At 41.4% G+C, this 17,158-nt stretch overlaps 1 protein-coding gene across 7 annotated transcripts in view; it reads right to left on the reverse strand.

The window, feature by feature from the left end:
• The window catches only part of igf2bp2a (insulin-like growth factor 2 mRNA binding protein 2a), a 54,917-nt gene that overhangs the window by 14,360 nt on the left and 23,399 nt on the right, over window positions 1-17,158 (reverse strand). For 6 of the 7 annotated variants that reach the window (XM_019352867.2, XM_003447350.5, XM_003447348.5 and 3 more), the window contains 5 exons: window positions 8,968-9,016; window positions 6,795-6,846; window positions 3,821-3,884; window positions 2,708-2,998; window positions 2,420-2,554 (listed from right to left, as the gene is read on the reverse strand). In XM_019352867.2, coding sequence (XP_019208412.1) covers window positions 2,420-2,554; window positions 2,708-2,998; window positions 3,821-3,884; window positions 6,795-6,846; window positions 8,968-9,016 — 591 coding nt within the window. The remainder of the gene's footprint in view (window positions 1-2,419; window positions 2,555-2,707; window positions 2,999-3,820; window positions 3,885-6,794; window positions 6,847-8,967; window positions 9,017-17,158) is intronic. The other variant, XM_025904007.1, reaches the window with a different exon arrangement.

The raw sequence follows: 17,158 nt of genomic DNA on the forward strand, positions 1-17,158 counted from the left end.
AAACTATTTTACACTAACAGAAACATTTTCCATGAACTGTGGCAGAGTTCATAACTCCACCTGAGGACAACCAATGTGTAACAAATCATTTAATTAAACCTCCATGTGTGGAACAGGTCACCTGTCTGAGATGCAGAAAGGTACAGATTGCAAATGACTGTCCTGTCCGCAATGATTAATAGTTATGAATATTATTAATGCTACTGTGCTACATTTAGAAATGGACAACTCTCCTGCTTTGGGTAAAAAAAAATAAAACATAATAATAATAATAAAAAAAAGAAATAAGGACATAAATAGGGATGTTGTAGGAAACCCCATTAGGCTCCAAGTATTTAAACTTAGAGGAAACACTCTTGCAAACGTGCACAAGCAACAAGCTCACTAACGTAAGAAACCTCCTGGGGTGTGGTGTTTAGCAGCCAGATGCTGGAGGTTTCTTTTGGGCTAGGTGAAAGATTTCATGATAGTGGTGGGGTGTGTGTATGTGTGTGTACTGTTCTATTTTGAAAGTACAGACCTGTGCTGTAGGGTGAGATTAGTATGGGGTGAACTGTAGGTCAAGTAAAGGGAGATGCCACTGGTGTAGGTTAAGAGGCCAAGTTTAGTGGTTTGGGTTTCACTAAGTGAAACTAAAGGGTACGGTGTAATTGAGGTGTGGCACTGGGTGGTGTTACTTCACAGAAAGAGATGACAGAGGCGTGGAGGTTATTGTTGCATGTGACAGCAGGATTTCTGACTTTACTGGTTGCATAATACTTATTTGCTTGACAGGTACTTTCAGTTAAAGAGACAACATTCACATTTAATAGGGACAGAAAAAGTACATACTATTTAAAGGTATGCTGATGTATATGGAATTCAAAGTGTACACATTTACTTTAACGTTTATCACTTTCAGTACATGAGTACAGTAAATGTGAAACTACAGCTAGTGACCATGTAGCGTGAAAACAGAAAACAGAGGGGAAAAGCTCCACTGACACTGTCAAGAAAAACAAAAACAAAACTCAACTACCCATCTTACTATTTAGAATGCAAAAGATTATACAGAGATTATCTCCTATAAATCTAAGCCCATCTGTGTGCAAGCAAAATTTCATTTTTATAACTTGTAAAAAATGAGCACGGGGGTCTCTGCAAGTACTCCGGCTTCCTTTCACAGTCCAAAGGCATGCATGTTAAGCTAACTGGTAATCTTAAACTGGTTGTAGGTGTGACTGTTAGCATGAGTCGTTGTCTGTGTCTGCATTATGGCCCATTTATGCTTGACCCATAGGTTGCTTTCCCCACCAATTTGACACCATCGCAGAGCTACATCCATTTATACTCGCCATTACCGCGCTTTTGTCTATTTGCAAACTTCTTCAGCACTGTTATAGAACTCTCCTTCTAGGAGTTCTGTGCCATCTGGGAATCCCTGCGCTCCAGCATAGACGTGTCATTTAAATGTCTGCACAGGCGCCTTGAGTTCGGCCATTTTGAGGACTCCTGTGCCAGCAACGGAAAACGTGCAAGGTTACAAAAGTTGGAAGGCTGAAATGACACCAACCACACAGGTTGCACCGGTGGCTATGATGTCATCATTTGTAATCCGGCACTCTCTGCGTGGATGAGAACGGTGAATATAAATGGGTTCTTAGGAATGTGACACGCCCAGTGTGTGCCCTGCCCCTTTTCCTGGGATGACAACAATAGGGTCCAGCCCCAAACGATCCTAAACTGGGTAAGTGGAAGAAAATGGATGGATGGTATGGATGGTAAGTATTTTTTTAACTGCATTAAACACATCAAAACTTCAAAATTTTGTGATGTAGTAGAGAATGGCTAAAATATATATTCTGAACTAGTTTTCAAAGCTGTTCACAGCATTGCTCAAACAGCCTTTAGTGTTTTCCAAGGACATAATCAAAAAAACAAAACAGTCACACAAACACATTTAAGCGCAGTTTTTACTATGTATTATCTCAGGGAAATTGATCCGTTTTTTAAAAAATAAATTCAAATACTGTTACACCAGAGAGCAGCCACCCCTGACAAACAGCACACTTGCAAATAACTGCAGACAAACACGAGTATTATGTGTTAAAGGTTAACGCTCAAACAGAGCAGAAGCTCCGAAAGTTCAAAAGGTGCAGCTTCTCATTAAAGTTGTCAGCCCCAATTAGGCATGTTGACCTTGTTTCTTAAATGTTAAGCTGTGATCACGTGTTAGCCTATGTGAGAGTGTCATTGTGTTTACTGTGTCAGTGGTCCAACCGAGAGAATGCACAGTGAGATTAAAAGGTGCGCAGGCAGGTAAAAGGATAAGATTATAGCCCTGCAGACATTATAGCTAATCGCCCTGTGAGGTTGTAAACATGCTCCACAGGAGCACATGTGAGCGTGTTTATTTAAAAGAATAGTTGGGCGGACTCACGTCTTGGTCTCGTTGGCTTCCTTCTGCATGATGTCCAGGATCATGCGACAGGCGGCGGAGCAGCCCTCGGGTGTTGAGTGGATGGTGATGGGTTTTTCAGCTGCACCTGCATTTTCCTTCCGATGAATGTCTACCCTGATAGAGAGAGAGACAGACATATATTGACATTGTAGTTTAAAAAAAAAAAGAAGACGAAGAAGAAGAAAGCCTGAGGCTTGCCAAAATGTGCCCTGACCCAAAAACTAAAAGAAAGGTTAAACTCCAGCAGGGTGAGGTGTTGTTGCTTACTTTGACTGCGTCTGTTTGGTGACATCCTTGATGGTGTTGCCTTCCTTGCCAATGATGGCTCCCACAAACTGAGTAGGAACGAGCATGCGCAGTGGGAAGTCGTGTTGTCTGGGGCGTGGAGATCCGTAGCCTCCTGATGGCCCGGGCTGAGAGGAGCCCTGGTCCCGGGAAGACCGACCCCCACGACGCGTGCGGGGAGCCTGGACAGGTGGAGCAGCATCCGTGTCCATGATATATGACACCTTGAAGGAGTAGTCGTCGAACTGGTGTCCTGTCAACTTCTCAATGGCTCTGGGTGGTGGTAGGAATGTAGAAGGAGAAGTGTCAGGAAGAGAGGGGAAATAAATGAACAAATGCACTAACACAAGAATATCAGAATACAGGTTCTGTGACAGTTTAAATGATTAACTTCATAAGCCTCTGTACTTGTAAACACATGTTTGTTACACATGATGACTACCTCAGCCGAGCAACAGTCACCAAAGTGGCAAATTACACCTGATATCTGATTATTGGTGGACAAACATTACATATAATTCGATTTCATGCATCATTCACTGCGCTTTTTCGTGGGAAACGCAAAAAATTAAAATGCAAGATCACACAGCAAGCTCCTCAACTCTAGCTCACCACACACCCACCGGCAGTGACCTGGTGAGCTTACATCACATTATTTTCCCTTCAAAAAAAATTTTTCCCCTCATAAACACACCAACACAATGGTTTGAAACGCATCTACTCTGTTTTCACAAGGCTAAAAAAGTTGGGAAAATGTGACCTAGGTGTTGGATGGACAGCTAATGGAGAGAACAAACATGTTTTGCCTTCTACCTTTTAATCCTGTCTTCTTCTACAATATAGTAACCTCCTCCAAGCTTGCATGTGTTTGTGTAAAAAAAAATCAGTTCACAAGGAGTTTGTTACTGTGTGGGCCACAGATGAACCAACCCTGCTCTGACCTTTATGGATACACTTTTGAAACTGCCTGGTACAAAGAAAAATATACAAACAGCGGGACCAGTACTGCTTGTATTGCAGCTTCTTGTCGGTGCAAGTATATCATGAGTCTTGCTCTACTTTCATGCATCAATGTCACTATTATGTGCTGCTTACACTTTAGCTTCCTCCTTGGTTGCGTATGTAACATTCACCACTGCTGTTTCTGTATCAGTGTTCACTGCAAAACAAGACAGAAAGAGAAGGACATGAAAAAAAAAAGAAAAAGAAAAAAAAACACCCAAAAAGATGACACACAGTAAACAGAGATTCGGTCACATGGACATAGCAGTTCTTTGTTGTTGCCGTAGGTGAGTCAGAGACGCATTCAGGTTCCCGTGGTGACCCAGAGAACCACTTGTCTGTGTGAATCCATTACAACCATCACCACACTGGCTCCCCTCCAGACCCTGCTGCTTCCTCTACAGACAGGAGCAGCTTAACACAATAGCCTCTCTGCCACTTGCACAATAACGGATTTAAGTTTGACATGACAGCCTCAACAAAGCAAGTAATCTGTGATAAAGTGCAACGCAATGCACAGCTAAGAAGCACCTCGCCGAGACCTGTGGTCCGGTGAGGAAAGAACAACATGGATACCGCCACACTGAAGGGTTTGATTCCTGCTGAGATCGCGCATTCTTCAATTCTTCAAAGGTTGAACTGTAAGTGGAATTCGATACAAGCGAGCCTTGTAAAGTACACGCAATTACAAAAGAAGCTCAATCGATCGATTGATGAATTTGTCCATTGATCAAACAGCTCAGATGCTGAGTTGATCACTCTAGTAATTTATAAGGAAAAACGATAAGCAAGCACAAACTTTATATTCTTTTTCTTTGTCTTATAATAAAGAGAAACGCCATCAATATTCATCACTTAATGAAATAATCAACAGATGCAGTCTAGCTGAAGCCAAGAGCTGGGCTATGAATACTGAGACTCGACTGCAAAACGTTGTTTTTTTTCTCCTCTCTTGTTCTCTAAGAGATCACAAAAAAGGTTTTGTTTGCTCTAATATTAAATGTTTTCAGAATGTTTTGTATTGTTTTTGCTGTTATTAACTTGTGCAATGCATAAATACAAAAAATGTGACAAATTAAACAAAAAAAAAAACAGAAACATTATAAAAGAGTTTATTTGGAAGATGCTGAACCACCACAAGCTGCCAAAACAGCTTCAGTCTCTGCATTAAATAGGAAAATTTATTTTAAAAGATATTTCCTCATCTTATATTTGACAGGTGTAACTGACCAGCACACAATCTTTTGACATGGGAAGGTTAAATACTGCTCACATGTACCTGCGCTGGATAAAGTCTAGAAAGATTTAGGGCTTCTGTGGTAGTGCATGTGTGAAAGCAGATAAGAGCCACTAGCTCTCCTCACTGTGGGGGTCAAGATTGGAGGTTTTCCCTTTAATTTGTCACCCTGGTGTACATGTTTCCTTAACCGGTCTTAGCACATTGTACTTCAGCATGTTTTATTTAACTGCATGATACCTGTAATTTGAGAGAGCAACAGTGATACTAATGGCAAAAGAACAAGGTCTGAGAAAGGCAGCTTGTGTTATTGATGAAATGCTTTCTGCCACAAGAGACAATAGTATCTACGCTTTTTCAACTATGCTTGTGAAATCAAATAAATGTCAAATCGAGTAGGTCTTCAAAGCCCTGTAAAGATACTTCTGAGGTTTTAGATAAAACAGGCACATAAACGCCCATGCAAGCCAAGAACAAAACATGTCAATTATAAATAAGTCTGAGATGCCAGGTGTCCCACAGAAGTAGTAAAATTATGTTTCAGCTTGCTTTTCCTGTGAACAGTCATAAGAGGCATCAATGCCTAAAAATGAAACTTCCGAACCTGCTAGTGAGCAGCAGATAGCAGATTTTAAAGGGTTAAATCCAGGGAGAGCGACCAGCTGGCTTAGAGAGGGCGAGTGGGCTGAGCCTGGCGTGGTGCCCGGCACCGGCACTCACAGCCAGTTCTGCCCCACCCCGCCACCAGCAGCTCTGACCATGCCACACAAGAACACGGGACTTCTCTAAAACCTCACCCCTGTAACAAGAGCGCACGGACCCAGGCAGAGAAAAGTGACAGAGACCGCAAGCGGGGACGGACACACGAGCAAGCTGGCTCCATTGATAATTCACTGCAACTAGCGATGTTTGGAGAGCCAGACTGAGGAACTGAAAGAGGAGATGAAGGGAAAATGCTGTGCCGGTGTGTGGTACAGCATGAAGTAGACTGTTTAACGGCAGCGTGTGGTAAACTCTGAGTGGAGTAACTCCTCTGTCGGATTCTCTTTTAGCACCTGTCATGACAACAGTGGGTAGTAGTTGGTTGTGGCTGTTTTGATATACAAGGAGACACTGTGCCTGTCTGTGTGCGTGTGTGTGTGTGTAAAGATTTGTACATGTGCATCTTTGTGGGTGCTCATACCTAGCGGTGCATGCCTCTATTACTCATGCATGCGTGCTTAGACAGCAAAAAGTTTGCAGGGATTGCTTTAAGGTCCCCCCCACCCCCCCACCCCCCACACACACACACACACACACACATACACACATACACAATCAGACAGTGCAAAAGCCTCACCACAGGCGCCTGCAGTGTCCTCCCCAGTTACCACGATGCACCTCCCCAAAAGAGATCCATCTCGCAAACACATACAGGCATAAACACACACGTGGACACATTACTACTGGATTCCTGCCATGTCTGCCCACTTCAATCCATACGCTGGGGCCAACGGGAACCGTGGTAGTACACAGTGCTTATTATAGAGGCTGCATGCAATTCAAACGCTCGACTCTTCGGGTCAAACTTATAAGACGCACGCACACACGCAGACAGACAAGATGATAAAAGGCTGATTCATATGCAGAGATGGGTTATGTTTAGATAATGGTTGTGTGGGATGATGGTAACGAGGAAGTGAAGTCACAAAGGGAGACTTGACTCACTGGGAGGTCTGCGTGCGTGCATGTTTGTGTGTGTGTGATGCTAGACAGTCTCATGTGCATTGAACAGTTGGAACCAAATGAAGATGACATGCACAGCAAACAGGGAGGAAAAGAATTCTGTACCTTGTTCCACGTTTTCTACAGTACCATACTGAGCTAGAAGGCCGTCCAAAACCTGATGGGGAAAAGATAAAAGATAAAAATCAGACACACAAAACAGCACTGACACACATACACATTAAGAATGAGATCAAAACTTTAACATCTGATTGATCTTTAGATTAAAGCTTATTACTGGAAGGCCAGACCGGAAATAGGACATTTAACCTTACATTATTTTAATTACGTCACCTCATTTCAGCTTATTCCTCTGCAATGCATGGATAATAAAAGACACTGTACGTTGATGTACCCAGCTCCAAACAAAAACTTTTCCTAATGTCAAATGAGTGGCTGCAGCTAGTGCAGACTTGTCTGTAAATAAAGAAAATGAGAGCTGAATGGCATCTGAGATCACAGCTAAGACTTGGAGAGAAACCTGGAGAGGTGGCAAAGAGTGTGTGTGTGTGTGTGTGTGTGTGTGTGTGTGTGTGTGTGTGTCAGAGATATCATGCCCTGCAGTCACGCAATATTGGTAAAAACAGAGATACTTTAACATTCACAAGTATGATTAATCAAAGTATTATTCCAAGAACTTATATCTCAGTTGTTATCCTTGTGGCTGAAGAGCCTAACCTTGCTGTGCGAACATTATGGTGCAAAGGGGAAATAAGGCAGGCATAAAAGACATACCAACACCTAAAATGATATAAGAATGTGTGGTAGTGCTCCATCATAATATGTTAAATAATAAAAGGTCACTGTTCAATCAGAAAGAGGTCAGATTCGTGTAGGGGAAAAAAAACAAAAAAACAAAAAACAGGTAGTGTAAAAAGAAAACCACCAAAGGATCTTTCCTGGACCGGCGGTGTGCAAAGAGTGACATCTGCAGAGAAGAAGGGCCACAATTTTGAACTTTTCACTGTATTTTGTGGCAAGGAATTGTGTTTCATGCATTAAGAATAAATCACATCATTAGAATGGACATCCAAATAAATTGTCCTTTTTCATCCAAGCCAAAGGTTCGAATCATCGTTAAGCTTCCAGCTTTTAAGAAAGATATTACCAATGGCCTATGGTTAAGCAAAGGAGCCATTGCAGCACATTCTTTTATTCACTAGAGCAGCGCATCTTTGATATTTTATTTTGTTTACCAGAAAACTCTTGAGATTAAGAATTTCTTGCAAAAATGCCTAGGGCAAGACAGACAGGGTTACCATTATATTTTTTTCAATGGCAGGCAGAACTGGAGCTCCTGCAGAAAACCTGTGCAAGCCTCAGGAGGACATGCAAACTTCACACAGAAAGGCCCTCGTGGGTTTGAGCCCAGTACCATGCAGATGTGAGGCAAAAGTGTTGAGGCACCATGCTGCTAAAAATGGCTGTAGACTGACCGAATGCAGAAAAACATACCTTTGATCTTTTGTTTGTTTTTTAAGACATTTCATGCTGTCCACTATCTGTTTTTAAATAGATCGGTTTCTTTTCAGTCTTCAAAAACTGTACTTTTGTTTATTTTATTTTTTTTATTCAGGTTATTACGGAAACTAATTATTTTACTCATCTGGTCCAACAGAAATGAAATAACTCTGAATGAGGCACATGAAATAAAATGAGCTGCCCCTGAGCATCTCTACTAAATTTCAGAGACAAATAGATGACACTTGGATCACATGTTTTCTATCAGATAGTATATAGATAAAGAATTGACTAATACAAAAAATATTGTGTTATTAAATGTGAATAAATTCTTTTGTACAATAAAACTGTATGCAGCACTTGTCCTAATCTGTTCAGTAAACACAAAGCGTTTTTATCCGCTAATGTTTATAATATTAAAAACAATAAAACCCATTTAAACCACATGCCCAGAGCTGTGAGCGCACAGACAGGCTGAAGATATTAAAATAAGAAAAATGACAGAGTAAAGGCTTGAAGACAGAGACTCTCACACAGAGAAAACCAACTTGGACCCCAGCAAGGTTACAGATGTTGACACACAGACGCACTGTCATCTGCACACACCGACGCAGACATAAGCGTGCACACAAGTACAGACATAAACACACAAACACAGGATAAAGGCTGGTGACTCATCGTCAGGAAACTGGTTTATGTGCTACCTGGTGCTGATCAACAGGGCATTACTGTCACACCAACACACACACACACACACAAGACGGAGACACACACTGACCTCCCACTGTAGATGAGGGGGAATGTTCCGGATCTGGATCTTCCGACTCCTGCAGAGATGAGAGACACAGACGGAGAGAATTTAACAGACCCGAACCACAAACTCACATAAACTTACACTCATCTGTTGTGTTCACAGCAAAGGCAGCAAACTTTGCTCTATATATAGTGTATATTTATACACACACACCTCTGCTGTATCAGTAGCTCAAAAGCAAAGACATAATGTAGAATCAGACCTGTACTCACAGTCACTGTAAACACCCACGGCTCATTATCACCAATCAAAGGGCTGTCACAGATGTGCTGAAGGTACCGTAGGTATGTAAGGTGAGGGTGTTTATTAGACAGCAGCATGTGACTCCTGGTAACACCATCTTACAAGCACTGTGCTTACTACTCTCAACTGGAGAAGTGAAAGTATCACATGACAAGGAAAAAACAAACAAAACAAAAAAAAGAGGCGCTCAGACCACAATGATGGGTTTCCTTCGTCCTGAGTGACGTAACTAGAGCAACAGAGGGTGTGTTTTTGGTTTGGAGAACAAAGGAAACAAAAAGTACCCACAACCAGCAATAAACAAGATATTCATGTATTCCCTGAAAATTTATTCATGTGTTCTTTTACAGTTTCTCGCTCTGGTTTTCAGTTCATATCTCTTTCATTTGTATCTTCAATTTCTGTAATTTAACACTGAACCCCTGGTCTTTTTAGTTTCTTGTCAAACTATATCAGTCAACCAAGCACAATCCATCACTGGCCGGTCCGTTTGGGATCAGAGGTCCTACACAGCACCTCCTCTGCCTCCTGTGAGCATTTCAGCTCCAACAGCAAAGCCACACAAACCGCCTGTGACCACAGGCTGTTAACAACTACATTAACGTGAGAGAGTCCAGCTCTGCGATGAAGGCAGCTGATGAGGAGCCGGTGGAGAGAAAGCCATGCTGCTGAGAAGCAGTTTGGTGGGAAAACAGGAGGCACTACAACGAGCGAGACTGAAGGGCTGAGATGCAGATATGAAGCGGAGGAGGAAATGTAATGAGATGTGATAATGAGCGGTAGATTTCAGTTCAGGCGCGATCGCCATGGGACCCACAAACAAACGCGCACGTCGTATCAGCTTTGCTGCACCTCGAATGCCTGTGTTCACGCACTGGCACACATTTCTATTCTGCATTTTTCTCCTGAACCAGGCTGGGCGCAAAAGACTGCAGGTCAGAGTTTCCCGTCAGTGGCTGAGGAGAGGTCGAGAGCACTGCGCGGGCAGCTGGACATGAATGAATGACTCTTTTCTGATTGTCCGAAGAAACACAGTGTCACGTGGATTAAAGACAGCCCTCTCCTCTTCTCCCCTTTTTCTTAAAATACCAAGAAATAAATTAACAAACTGACAATACCAATTATAAGGTAAGCTATGGAAAATTGGCAGCAAAAAAGCAAACTTAATTTAAGAGTAGAACACCTTTTTATTTGTACATATAGTAATAAATCTCCCAACTATAACTTTAAAGTCTCTAAATCTATAGACACTTCAGGTACTGCCTTCATTCCGAAATAAACAGAATGCACAAAAGCATAAAAAACAAACGGACAATTCCTGCTGTGTTGTACAGCACAGTGGCCTGCAAGCTTTCTGTCACTGATGGCAGTTTAAAGCAAGTGGCTTGATGAAAGATCTCTTTTGGCAGCCAATATCCAAACAAGGGTAAACCAATTAAAATCTGTCTCTACCGCTAAAACACATCACCTTTTTTAACGTCGTAAACAAACCCGTGCCATCCAAAAAGCAGCCAGTAGCTGAAAAGGATTTAAGACCAAGTCAAAACCTCAAAACAGCTCCGAATGCTGGCATCCCCAACCTGCAGAATATGGAAACTGAAAGGTCCTTTCATTCGGCGTAGTCTGCCTAAATAGTCCGTGAATTCAGAAGGACCACTTCTCTATAGCGTCTGTGCTAATTAATTATGCCAACTGTAATCTTGATGCCTGATGCTGAACACTTACTTTATATTAGAATGGATACTTTAGTGAATCTGATGAGGGGGGAGGCTAACCCGAGCAGGACGCTGGGTTGGGGTAAACTTTGCAAACTCATACTTCAACAGGAAAACATCGCTGTAAGAAATGCACCATTTCTTTCAGCATCTCTGTGGCAAAGTCATTATTTAGAGCCACCTGTTTTCCTGTCAGACTGAAAGCATCCAAAGGGACATCTTGAGTAAGGAGTGACACATCTGAGGTCTCACTCAGCATATACTGGATAAGCACAAGATGACTGCTTTCTGTAAAATAAAATGCTGCCTGTCTACAGTCTTCAGGTATCCTGAACTTATTTCTGTTCCCTTATTATCCGTGAATAAACCAGAGGCAGTCATCTGCTAATATCTCCTGTTTGCTTGCATTCAAGCTTGAACCCAGCGCCCTTTCTCAGCTCCTCCTTTCCCAAGTCCAAAATGAACTGCAGTAGAAGATGCAGACTGAAGTCAATGGTTACTTAATGTTTGTTGAATGTAACCAAGCTGTCTGCTGCTGGTTTGGAGCTGCCTGCCAAGAGAAAAAAGAAAGCCTCTCAATTTCGGCCTTTAAATATCCGAGGGTGGCCATGTTCATTTGAAAAGCTAATATTTACTGCACCCACCTGTACGAGCTAAGGAACCGTGTCTGCACACAGGCGTGCATACTAATACGCACATGCAAGCGGAGCAGTCGAAGGAATTTTAACCTCTGAGAGAGCAGGCAGACAGAGGGGTGAGAAAGAGGGTATTCACCCTGTGCCAAATGTTTGCGTTGCTCCTAAAGATGACCCTATGATCATCAACCACTCTAGAGGAATCCTTTCACAGGTTCTCTGTTCTCCTCTGTTCTGATCTGTGCTTTCAGTTCTACCTTCAGATTTTAAAACCTTTGTGTGTCTGGAGCAGAGACTCAGCTGGCTATTGGCACATATCATTTGGTTGCAAGTAAGATTAAAATAGAAGCAGCAGAGCTGCAGCAATTGGCTGTTTAATCTATTTGTCAACAAATATAAAATGAATCATTCATTCAAATTAATCTATCGCTAACAGTGCACTAACTGATTAATTTGTACCCAAAAATGTCAAAAGTGAGACATTGATGGTTTTTTCCCCACTCAAGTTATGAAAGCTTAACTCCACCTTACATTAGAAACAGGGCTGCATGAGAATACAGCGTCTGTCAATGCAAATGGGCAAAGACTCTGAAATTGAACTCTCTTCAATGGAGGCAAAAAAGAGAAGTTGGACAAGGTGTCAACATCAGTCTGGGAAAAGTTTCAACAGGAATGACACGAGATTAACACAAAACACAACCCAAAACGCAGGCTGCATTTATCAAATACTGCAGGTGCTTCTGGGAGATATTGTCTATAAAATCTAGACACATGACTACAACAAGCTAGACATAACCACAGCTGGGGCCGATCTATGCAGCGTTTTTACTTTGATAACAGTAGATTCTATAAGAGCTTCTAAATTCACATGTGCAAGTATTAAAAAACAGTTACCATGCAAAATGGCCCCATGCTGTTAAAAAAAAAAAGGCAGTTTAATGCAACATATTCTAGAAGTTACCATATCTGATACCGTGTGTGACTTTATAGATATAAACTGTAAGTGAGGTGGATGACAAAGATTCTAAATTATACCATGATAGTTGAAGAAAACTTGCCATGATATTTCTGACAATACAGGAAAAAATAAATGAATAAATACCAAACGGTGTGTTATTGATGCTTGCAGGCAGCAGCATTTATAAATGTAAGTAAATGAAGGGCATTTTCTATCCTTCTTTTCCAGTAAGTTTCTGTCACTGATGACACACTCGTTAATCTAAAGTGTGAATTTACTGCAAAAGTGTCAGGAGCAGCATTATATATCCTTTTTCCATTAGTAGCTACTCAGGTCAACTCTACTGGGTTTTGGTTGGTGGTATACCTGCTGCTCGGTGTGTGGTTTTTTTCCAGAATCTGGGACCACAGTGTTGTTTTTGTGTAGAAATTTCCCTCGTTGCTGGATTTCAAAAATGGCAGTTTTGATTTTCATGAAGGAGACGCTGTCATGAGTCATCAAGTGACGCCACTGACTAGCTAATCAGTGGCATGCAGTCTGCTGACGTCAAATTTTCGGACAGCTTCACATCACTTGGAACATTAACGGAATAAAAGTACCTGATACCAGGTACTACCACCCAATGGAAAACCCTAAAACCGAGTTGAGCTGAGCCAAGTAAGTATTTGTGAATTAGGGCTATTAGTGTAATAGCAGTGAGCAAGCATTACATCCAGTGACACAGACTAAGTGAAATATAAGCACAAAGGTAGCCCAGATACTGCTTTGCCTGGAAACTTCATTTAGTAAACGTATAAAATAACTGTTTAACATTTTCAATTTAACAGTAGCCAAAGTAACCTAACCTTGTAACTCTTCAGAAGCTGCACAGTAGTCACAAAACAACACTGAAAAATATTTTCTACATAGGATGTTGTATATTTTGGTTGAGCGTTTAAACCATCCAGAGCCAGGGAATGGCCATGAAGTTGGGGTGCTGGTTTGTGTGTGTGTGTGTGTGTGTGTGTGTGTGTGTGTGTGTGTGTGTGTACTGTAATATTCCATTCGTCTTGTCACCTCTTAAAAAATAAATAAATAAATAAATAAATAAAATAAAAAATATGCCAGTCTTGCAACTACCAGACCCTGTAGTTGCACACAAGAACACACAGGGCACACATGGGTGGGCAAATTCATTATGAAATCATAAAAAAGCATGCCAATCTTGCTCCTATGAGTTCTCTTAAGACACAGCAGTCAAGATAATATTTTACCAACATCATATTTTACTGGGCCCAAAAGCAAAATCTGCACAGCTTACAACACAGTCAAATGCCCTTTTGCAGAAAAGGAAGTAGTGTGAAATTACTGCTTAATGATAATGTTAAAGTGCTCAGCAGCAGCTCATAATGGGCCAGAACGTTATCATCGTATCATCAGCACTCAGAGATTTAGGCAGTAAATTTCCTCATGTCGTGCACCAATGTCCAAAGTGTTCAAGATAGCTTGTGAGGACACCTTAGGGACAGGTGTGTGAGCCTCTTTTGCATCATGGTGATTCAAAACCATGTTTATAATCACAAACTGAAGAATGATCACTTGGATTAAGCCAACAGAGACAAATCCAGGTTTTTTGGGGAACTGAAGCTTATTAATCTGCTGGTCTTCTGATGTGACCTCTTTTATGACCTAGTAGCTGGTGATAGGTATTGGCCAAAAGCTTATGTAGAAAAAAAAAGAAAAAAATGCACCATTGTAGCTACTGGTTACTAGTATGCAACCTCATTTGGCCATGATGCATGGCATTATTTAGAGAAGAGAAAAAAATAATGATCAATTTCTTCTACTTATTTATGAAAGGTTTTAAGTTCAAGTTCACTTTACAAACTTTAACACTAAAAAATGTGTCCAAGGGAAACCATGATGTGACGTGCTGCAACAACCCCAGCACCTTGTATGTTTTGTTTTTCCATGTATTACAGCCCTGTAACCAGCGGCTTATACCATTTCTTTTCTACTGTGTAACCACATCAGTCATTTCCTAGCATTTGCTCTTCCTGTCCTATGGACTGCAACAAGCAACCACTCCAGCCACACTTTGTCAACGTATTAGTTTACTTTTGAGTCACACATGTATCAAGTGGTGAAAAACATGCAGTGTTTCCACATTTAGCAGAAATAGTTTTCTTGCATGTTTTGCAAAGTGCTGTGCTGATTCTAAGTTGCTGAGTAGTTTGCTTTTTAAGTACTAAATCACCACTGGAGGCTCTTGCTCTCAGACATGCTTGGGCTTCCCTCATTGTTCGAGTCACTGAATCTAAATGCATGGTGTTCCTATATCAATGATATTGTGATATGACACTTTTATATCGCGTAAAAACTAACATGACAGGCACGGACCTAACTGTATGTCAGAAGAAATATTTCATATGAAACAAATTTTCTTTATGTTCCTACCACATGTGCTTTTCAAAAATGTCCTCCACGCTCACTCAGCATGCACAGTGCAGATTTCAATTTGTCATAATCTCAGTGTACTTTGTTCCTAACCCGCAAACATCAAACTCACTTATGTCATTAGAAACACACTACAACACGATAAGTTTTGTTTTTTTCCAAGGCGTCTTTTAGAATTTCGGCTGAGGGGGAAACCGTTTTTCCTTCCTTTTTTTCCCTCTACACAGAAACTCACGAGTGCATAATTAAACATTTCCTTCTCCGCTCAAGGATTCTTTCTAATGAGCCCTTTAAAAGCCTTGTTTACCTTTCTCACCCTGTTCTGTGTGGATGCCCAGGCTGTCAGAGACGCCTCACAAGGCACGCTGTCCTGCGCCCAGCAGGGTGGCTCGCTCTGGACGAATAAAAAGGCATCTCAAATAGTCTTTCAGTCCGGAGCACGCTGCCTCACAAAACGCACACAAACACCTCTGCACACTCACTCACCGCTGCTGCAGTCCTCACACATAATTGTTTGCAACATCCACCTGAATGATAAATGTGTTGGGAGTTTTTTCTCCATTTAACTGTCATTCCCTTCTTTCCTGCATCCATTTAGCTGTCAACACCGGCTGATTGTCAGTGCAAACATGTCATATTACAAAGTCCTCACCATTGTTTCACAACAGCTTAGGAACATATTTACTGCTTAATGCTTAAGGAGATAATCTCTTCTCTGGGATAAGATAAACAATATTGCTGAACCTATTTTCTGCCAGAAAACAGAAAACCACTCTCTAACAAAACAGTTCAGTTGCTAACAAAAGGCTCTATTAGCAACTGACGGCCATGCTTGAGGATATAACACACACACACACAGGAAGTTCAGAAACAGCTTGACGGAAGACTTCATACTTTCACACGAGTGATGGCTTCACAAAATGAAAGATGATCTGGCCTCCATCACATCAGCCGTACTATGTAGATAAAATAGGAAATGAAAAACTCTGCGGTCGTAAATCACACTGGAGGCATGTGATTACGCACCTATTACATGCTCATGTTACTAATGCAGTGATATATATACTGTGCAGGCAACACTAATGTCTCAGTTTCTTTTATGTATGGTAGTGCAGTGCTGAGTGCAGCATAATGTGATCAGTGAACAATCAGCTGCATTTACAGCTGCCAGCGCATGTGTGTGAGTGGCTGTTGCTCTTACATCTTCAGTCTGGACTGATTTTACGGTAAATGCAAGTCTGCACTGACAGTTTTCATTTACGCCAAGTCTAGTGGTGAAACAGTATATGGCTCAGTTTGGGTGGGTTGGTCAAAAAGCCCAGTGGTCCTTAGACACCAACTGCAGCGGATTCATCTAATCTGAATTAACCCAATTTCTGGTTTTGACCCTTAAGCTCCTAAACACCCTGAAATCTCAGAGAAAGCGCAACAAGTCAACAACATTCGGGACACCCTTCAGAGTGGAAGACGTCCCCCCGCTTCTCCTTTCAAACTCTGGTGGCACTCCCACTGTGGCCCACTCTCTGCTGCTGGATTAAGACGCTGCTCAGACCATTTCTGTTTAGTGCTCCTAAGCGCTTCTCTAAGTCCCATCCAATTGTTGTGGAGCAGAGATAACAGGATTTGTATGAGAGTGGTGTCTATACGTTGTTACCGTCCTCTAGCCACAAAGATTTGTTCCTGCCTTTCCACCCACAAGGACAAACAGACTCTAAAGCAAAACATAAACAGGACATCACACAAACCTATGACGCTGTTCGACAAAATTTTTCCATTTCTGCACGCTGGTTTGAGTTTGTATATTGGGTTGTGTGTCTAAGAGCACAGAACAAATATAATACATTGTAGATAATGGCTGGACAAGGCAATTTCAAAAATAAAAAATAAAAAAATGTGGCATTGAGTTTTTTGACTCAGCAATCTCCAATTATTTTCCAGAAATTCTGAGAAAAATGAGCAATTTTGCAGTTATTGGGGAGGTAAGAAATAAGCAGTGACAGTGCAAAATATGACATTTATCAACATCAACAGAAAACAACTGCACAAACAAATGTATGGTGAATAAATATATTCTTGGGCTTTAAACTCCTACAAGGACATTCATATTTTTGATACATATCAAATAATTATTTACCTCTATCCAGCAAATTTCTTGGGAAGAAATTTCC

The sequence above is a fragment of the Oreochromis niloticus genome, linkage group LG16, assembly GCF_001858045.2.
Source record: "Oreochromis niloticus isolate F11D_XX linkage group LG16, O_niloticus_UMD_NMBU, whole genome shotgun sequence".
Taxonomy (NCBI): Eukaryota; Metazoa; Chordata; class Actinopteri; order Cichliformes; family Cichlidae; genus Oreochromis; species Oreochromis niloticus.